Genomic DNA, 8,262 nt, shown 5'->3' on the forward strand with positions numbered 1-8,262 from the left:
TTCTGATTGATATATTCGTCAGTAATTTCTGACATATATAAATCTGTCGAAAAATATATTTTCGATGAAAAAAAATTCATAGGATTTACAAAATTTACATTTAATATAAAGTTATTGAGTGGTGTAATACTTAGTAAAATTACACTGGTGTTATTATAACCCATCATATATATATATATATATATATATATATATATATATATATATGTGTGTGTGTGTGTGTGTGTGTGTGTGAGAGAGAGAGAGATATTTAATATGATAGCTAAAATTGTATTAGAGAATTTTTTTTTACTAAACTAGTAAGATAAGACTTGGTTTAAATATTTTAAGAGACTAAAATATTTTAGTATTTCTACACTTTTAATTTTATTTTTTGCATACAGTCTTAAACAAATAACATAATATTACATTTTTTTATTAATTTTTAAATAAATTTTAAAAACTGCAAAAACCAAACTAAACCCTAAAATATTAGTTTGATTTAGTTTAAATTTCATAATTCATTTAAATTGAATCCCATTTAATTTTCTTATTTGGTTTGAATGATTTTTAAGGTAAAAATCGAATCAAATTGCACTGTTAATATCCTACACAAGATTCAAACTCAAAATCTTGTTTAAGAAGAGCAAGTTTTATATCCTGAAATATTGTAATTTGTTTAAGAGATTAATCTCTTGAACACATATAATTTTTTTTATATATAAATACATATTTACGAATTAAATTCTGACCACACATAATTATTTAAAGGTAATTAAGGTTATTAATCACACTACTAGTTTTCATTGATTGATTATTAAGTGATCGACCAAAGAAACGTTATATGGTTAGGATGGGAAATTAAAATATTTGTTCGTCCTAAGCAACTTCCGATTCAAATGTGATCTAACATGTAGGGAAGAGCAATAGCGTGTACTATTTGGAAATATAGAAACATGTGTATTTTTAGAGGTCAGTTTGGCAGAAAATTTATACTGAAAGAGATTCTTAAATCAATTTGGTTTTGGCTAGTGTTTCCAAAAGTCATTCAATTATTGTTTCTTCCTGTGTTCCTTAAATTCATGATTGTGTTTGCAAGACTAGGGTATAGACGGTGGATATATAGCAGTAGGGATGACTCTAAATGGGTGATGTCATAATTGTACTGCATGTTGATGTCATAAACATGTATTAATAATTAGGATTATCACATTCGAAGTGTATATTATCCACTTTGATGCTTGTTAGATCGTTACAATTTTATCCTTTAAAAGACGTCTTAGTTAATTAAAGGCAGAAGATGTTTATAAACTATTTTTAATCACAACTCCTAAATAAGATAGAACTTTTTAGACATCAGAACAATAAAAAAACTTAATTGTGGGAGGCCCTGATTATATGTAACACAGAGTTAGTGGGATAATGGTTTATTACTTTCATGGGTGGTAGGATTGTAGTTTTGGTTTGTAGTGAGTGGTTGAGGCATAAAATTTGTGTGGGGGCTTTTGTTTGACATTTTGAATTTAGTGTAGAATTTGCCTTACACAATTACACATTATATCTAATTTGTTCGACAAGTCAGTGTTGAATATCTTATTAGATATGGGTTTGGAGTCCTTTATCCTTCAATATACTGTTTCTTTGATGTCTAAAAATAAATAATTAATAAATAAATAAACATGTAGGGCAGACCACGCACGTTTCTCAGAAGTATATCAAGCGAGCTCAAACGAGTACCGTTCATTTATGTGTTCCAAATTATGCAGTGTGTATACATGAGTAGTTAAATACTCTATCAGTTGGGGGTCCCATCATTTGGCTATATCTGAGTCTGAAGAACAAACCTAGAATTGCATGTGGTCCTAATTACTTGGTATATCAAAGAACATAATAATTGCTATTCGTATATGTACAGAACATGGTCTATAAATTAGCATTATAATTGGTATTCATTCCACAACGCACCTCTCTCTCCAATGGCACAACAATTATCGGTTATCAACCCTTCTTACTGTGTTCCCGACTCTCTCGATCTACAAATTAATACAAAAAAAGGTGCCGCTTACAACAATAACGGCGACCTTGTCTTTAAGGTAATAAAAGAGACTTTGTTAACACTTCACCACCGTCGTGTCTTGTGTGATGATAAAGGAAACCCCATCGTCACTCTATACAAAAGGGTAAGCCATCTTAATATCTTATATTCATCCATTTTCTTGTGTTAATCCAATTTTCCGACCAATATATATTTTCGTTCCATATTATATGTTCTTAATAATTTCTAATTTTGTAGAATAAGACATTGCACGGGCGGTGCCAAGTTTTCAGGGGTAAAAGCAATGATCTCTCTCAATTTCTCTTTTCAGTGAAGAAGTCGTCAATGATCCAAAGTGATAATATTATTAGATTAGATGTCTACCTCGCAAACAACCAAGATGAAAGCATGTGTGACTTTAGAGTCATCATTTCTGGAAATAAAAGCACGTGCACCTTTTATTTCCGTGAATCTCCAACAATTGTTGCCAAGGTATATATGTTACGAGTATTAACTTTTTTACACACCAATTAATTTAACTAATTTTTATTTCAGATGAATAAATATAATTTGGTTTCTCTCTTTTATAGGTAGTTAACAATGGTGACTTCAGAGTTTGCATCAGTCCCAACGTGGACCACGCATTCATAGTGGCACTAACTATAATTGTTAGCAAAATGGGAAATTTTAAAAAGCTTATGAGTAAGTTGACGAATACTGCAAATGTGGCGATGGGAGGTATCGCAACTGCCGGGGCAATAGCTTCAGTGTATGAAGCACTAAACACAGAAGGAGAAAACATGGAAGAAGAAAACTTGGAAGAAGGAAACTTAGAAGGAGAAAACTTGGAAGAAGAAGAGTTAGATCCAGATCTATAAGTGGTTTTTGCTAAGTGAATAAGTGGTAACGATGCTGTCATCATTGTTGCAGTTTCATATTTGTAACCTGTCTAAAAAGGAGTTTATATTAAATGTCAATACAGATTATCAAGAGAAAACTCCATTGAAGAAACATTAAAAACATGTATAATACATCTAGTTAGAATTATAGGGTTTAGTTTTCATTTTCAGACATTTCTGCTTCAGTGTATGAAACACGTTGAGAAGGTATAAACGTATAATTATTTTCACGGTCTTTTTTTAATTTTTTTTTATTTTTTTTATTTACTTAGAGTAATACCTTGCTGTAGGACTTTCAAGAAGCTACTTCTGATTAACTTCGTTGTGTGTAGTTTTGTTTAGCTCACAGTATGTTCATCCATCATTTCATTGATTTAGTGTTTTTTGTATTTATTTTTTTATCATGATATAGTTACGATAATCGTGAACTTACATAACCTAAATATTTGGAAAGGATGGTTGAAATGGATAAAATGTCCATCTCATACAACACTTCAACTTTATTCCAACATCTTTATCATCTAATCACTACAATCATGGAGAACTTTATAGTATGGCAACGATTCGAATAGTGTGGATGCATAGGAATACGTGTAGGTTTGAAGGTGTGATTTTTAATCGGGAAAACACAGTCAAAGAGATTATGTATACTTCGTGGCAGTGGATGAAGTTGCTTAACAAGGAGTTCACGATTCCTTTTGCCCAGTTGTTCAGTAACCCAGGCCAATGTTTGGTGACACTGAAAGATTGATCGATCGATGGTTTCACAACGGTAGAAGAAGGACAACAAAACCAACGCTGGCAGTCAGAATAATTAGAGGATATCAAGTAGGAAAAGAGCATCAAGATTGGGCTGTTTGTTTCATCGGGTTGTAGCCGTTGTTAAAAAAAAAGGGGTGTAGTATGATTTGGGTTGTAATCATCTGTTTTTCTTTTTGGTTTCGTGATAATTTGGAGCAAATGATCTAAATTATAAGTAATCATTTATTTGTAAACTTGGGTTATGACACCCTAGTGCCACCATAATATATTTTGCTGTTTCAAGAAAGAAAACCTAAATATTTTTCTTTTTTAATGATGTATTTCATATTAATTGTTTCAATCAATGTCGGGATTTGATTGTTGATGCTTAATGTCAAGTTACTATTTCTACGATCTCCATTAATTGCCAGTCTGTCATTGGCCTATATATTGCTACTGTTTTACATTTTTATTTTATTTTTGAATTTGTTATTATGTAGTTGCGTTCAAACACATTCTGAGTCTGTCAAACATTTACAATCATGTGAGCCAATACATAGAAGTACAATAATGATTTTTTCGATATATATTTATTACTCAAGTAAAGTTACTATATTTTATATGTTCTTTATTATTTATTTTAATATGATACTTTTTAGACAAATTTTCGTGAAACTTATTAAGTTTTTATGAAACTTAAAAGAATATCCAATACATTAATTAATAATATATATATCTTTGTTCCTCTAGCTAATAGTAATATATTAGCTCTCTTCTAAAGTTTTTTAATTATTTTTTTACTACCATATAATATTAATTTTCACATCATTGATATGAGATGAAAAACAAGTAATACATTGTTACGCCCACTTTATGACTGAAACAATGTTAATTAAAATAGTTACATATATAAAAAATCTCATTATTTTGTTTAGTCTTCAAGAAATAATAAATTTTATATTAATTAATTTTTTTCTTTCAATATATTGTTGCTTAAAGAGCATAATAGATGTATGAAAATTATAACATATTCTTCAAATTAAGAAATTATTAGAAATGTTACATTTCACTTTTTGGGCATTTTTTTCACTTCTAGTGAAAATCATTTTATTTATATACTATTTATGAAATATGAATCCAAAAATATGACTTTACTTGAACATGATTCGTTGTATAGGCTTGTAGGTTTGTGTCTTTGAGTTCTATGGAGTCAACAACCTATGGTGGATGAACCACGACCTTATGATCATAGTGCGATTAGCGACCTAATAACATTTCTCCTGCAGAGATGTAATCTAGAGTTGTATTATTTTCAACAATCAGAAAGTTTATTTATAAACATATATAATTTAAAATAGGATAATAGTATTTAACTAAAATATAAACAGTAACTATATAGACAACCACCATTAAATATTCATAACAATTTAGGTATAATTCTTTGACAAATTTAATTAAAGGAATCATGGTGCAAAAGTTTGAATAATTCAAATATTGAAATGATCAACCGTTATATATTAAAAATGAATCTCTAAGGAATGATAATGGGTAGAGTCTGGGTAGGATCTTATAATACACGTCCCTATACCCACATTTAAAGACAATATTTATACCTAGCTCCATACTTACACAAGTAGCAATTTTAATCCATATCCTCATACATGTTGGGTACTTGTGTACTTATACCTGCACGCAGCACCCATATTTTACTTATGTATAAAGTAAATAAATTAATAAAGAGACAACATATCACACAAGCAAACATAAAATTAATTTATCAGGTATTTAATATTATGAAAATCTAATATAACAATTCTTATAAATAAAGATTACAAAACATTCAATTCTTGTGAATAAACTTTAAAAAAAATTCAACATAATAAAGTTGTAATTAAACTTCGAACATCATGATCATGTGTTAACAATATTCTTTAAGATCTATGAAAAAAATTATACAAAAGTTAGTTAGATTAAAATATATACTATAAATTCAAAAAACCAATATGTAAACATTTAACATCATCATCAAAATCAACTTCTCCATACTTTTGTAAACACTTGTCTTCTAAGTATATATCATTTTGGTCCAACAATATCATTAGAAATCACATGACAAGAAAATGAATGATTAGATAATTTAAATTAATAATTAAAACCAACAATATAAAATAAAACAACTTTTATTATTAAAAACAAAATTTAATCATTTATTACTTTATTGCTTGTGTTTCAACGAACTTTGTGCACACATAAGTGTTTATAGAGTAGATTTATGGAGCCTAAAATGATGAGGACTCAAAAATCTATCTCCTGTGTTAAATGCAAATTTTGAAGCTACAGTTGAAATTGGAATTGCCAAAATATTCTTAGCAATTTTTTACAAAATTGGATATTTGATCTCATTTATTTTCCACTATCCTAAAATGTCAAAATTAATACTCCTAGGCAAAAAAATTTCTTCCAAGTAGACAAAACTCCAACTCTTAGGCGATTCAAGGTGGAAATGTAAGCAACGCAAGCAATGATGCAAGGAGGAAATGTGAGCGACAACGTGAAAAAGAGATGCGAGCGACAACAATGCAAGGTGGGACATGAGGCAAACAATGGAGGTGGCACAAGGATATGGCAAGTGGCAGCAACAAAAGGTGGGATGTGAGGCAAACGATGAGCGGTGACACAATGGGTGGGTGAAGAAGCCAAATTATAAGAAAAAATGAGGTTAGATAGAATTTCAGTTATAAATAGAGTCCATCAAATGAAGTTGGGAAATTAGATATGCAACGGGTTCTTATGCATATGTGGTAGGTAGTTTGATGTATGCAATGGTGTGCACAAGACCGGATATAGCACATGTTTTTGGTATGTAGACACCCAATTTCGTCCGGGGGGCAAACAAACAGCAAGATAGGACATCAGAGGGCCTAAAGGCCCAAACCAATTTTTTTAGTGGCCCGGAACGGGCCGTTCCAAAATCGGAACGGGCCGTTCCCAAGTCCGGAACGGGCCGTTCCCAAGTCCGGAACGGGCCGTTCTCGATCAGAACGGGACGTTTTGGGCTTCTAAAATGCCTAAAAAGATATAGGTTGGAACGGGCCGTTCTAGACCAGAACGGGCCGTTCCAAACCAATCAAATGGCCTAAAATGTGTATCCCAGAATGGGTCGTTCTAGGGTACAAAGTTAACACTTAATGTTCAGATCCGGAACGGGCCGTTCCGAATCCAGAACGGGCCGTTCCGGCCCACATCTGATGCCTATAAATAGAGAATCTCGGGCAACAGTTAAGGGACCTCCAAAATTTCGTCCAAAGCTCCATAGAGCTCGAAATTTCTCCCTTTATTCTCTCTCTCTCTCTTATTGTACTTCTTGAGTTTCGTGAGGCTTATTGTAGTGTGAAAGGTTGCCACAAAGCACCTAAAACCTCCATAGTTGAAGATCCAATAAAGCTTGTTACGAGGTATTACTCATCAATCTCTTGTTTTATCTTTCTCTTCTTTTATTTTACATTGTTATAATAAAAATAATCATGTAGATATTTTAGAGTCAATTGTTTAATTTAAATTTCAAATCATGTAAATAATCATCAATAAAAGGGGATATAATATTTAATTTATTATTTCTTATCGCATTAACTTTATCATAGGGTACCGATTTAGGGCGTTGTAAGGGTGTTTAATACCTTCCTTACACATAACCGACCCCCGAGCCCAATTCTGGTTATCAAGGCCATTATTGGATCTTTCAAAAATCTTTTCTTTTTCTAATGTTTTGAGTAAAACATTGGTGGCGACTCCATAGAACCTATTTTCAAAACCATTGATTAAGGATTAGTTTGGTGTCCGGGCATTCCTTAATTAATGAGATCTTTAAAAGGATGTTTAAACCATTAGTCGCAAGATCGGAAATTTTCGGGTTGCAACAGATGGCGACTCCACTGGGGACGTTTAAAGAGGGTTAGGCCCATTTAATTGACGAAGTTAATAAAATAAAAATAATAATTTAAATATTTTTCCTTTTTATTTTATTTGTTTTATTTGTTTGGCTTTAATATCTGTTTGTTTGCTTATTTAAATTGCGCACTTGTTTGAAATAAAATTGTACACAAACCTTTGCACACAATAGTTCCCCCTACACCCGGGGGCATGAGGGTATTAAACATAGGAAGTGGTTGACGTACGACCGGCCCAAGTTTGGCCTTAGAGCCTGCGAGCCTTGTCGGAAATCACACTCAAGGTGATAACCGGTTACTCTAGCCCGAAATATTGCGACAGACCTTAGAGTTTGCCAGTGACGACGACAGAGATACTGGGTCCCTATAATGGGGGCACCTTGGGAGCCTTAAACACCAGTGAGATTAGAACCGTCCCATACAACGCACTTTTCTTGATAGGGACCACAGACCAAGGATTTGATCATGATCGTTCGTGGGTGTACGTTGATTGAGCATATGTGTGTGCATTTATTTGTATTATTTTATTCTAATAAGGTGGATTGGAATTTTATAATAAGCAAACAATAAAGATAATAATAATAAAAATAATAATAATAAAATTTTATACCCCTTTGTACATTCTTAGGTCAGCATTCCATTAACATCATATAGGTAGTTT

General features: G+C 31.7%; 1 protein-coding gene across 1 annotated transcript; it reads left to right on the plus strand.

Annotated features, from left to right (window-relative positions):
- The first annotated feature begins 1,918 nt into the window (after nt 1-1,918).
- Nucleotides 1,919-3,143, plus strand: LOC145956933 (protein LURP-one-related 10-like). The gene is made up of 3 exons (XM_083072863.1): nt 1,919-2,159; nt 2,273-2,506; nt 2,605-3,143. The coding sequence occupies exons 1-3, from the start codon at nt 1,956-1,958 to the stop codon at nt 2,890-2,892; spliced, it is 726 nt and encodes a 241-aa protein (XP_082928989.1). The 5' UTR covers nt 1,919-1,955; the 3' UTR covers nt 2,893-3,143.
- The last annotated feature ends 5,119 nt before the right edge of the window (nt 3,144-8,262 follow it).

This window comes from Cajanus cajan, chromosome 4 (assembly GCF_000230855.2).
Source record: "Cajanus cajan strain Asha chromosome 4, NIPB_CcT2T_4, whole genome shotgun sequence".
NCBI lineage: Eukaryota > Viridiplantae > Streptophyta > Magnoliopsida > Fabales > Fabaceae > Cajanus > Cajanus cajan.

What these genes read in the sequence shown, in the direction of transcription:
- LOC145956933 (XM_083072863.1), top strand. Translation starts at nt 1,956, where the DNA reads ATGGCACAACAATTATCGGTTATCAACCCTTCTTACTGTGTTCCCGAC. An exon ending in TCGTCACTCTATACAAAAGG is followed by an intron (nt 2,160 to 2,272) that starts GTAAGCCATCTT and finishes CTAATTTTGTAG; the next exon opens with AATAAGACATTGCACGGGCG. An exon ending in CTCCAACAATTGTTGCCAAG is followed by an intron (nt 2,507 to 2,604) that starts GTATATATGTTA and finishes TCTCTTTTATAG; the next exon opens with GTAGTTAACAATGGTGACTT.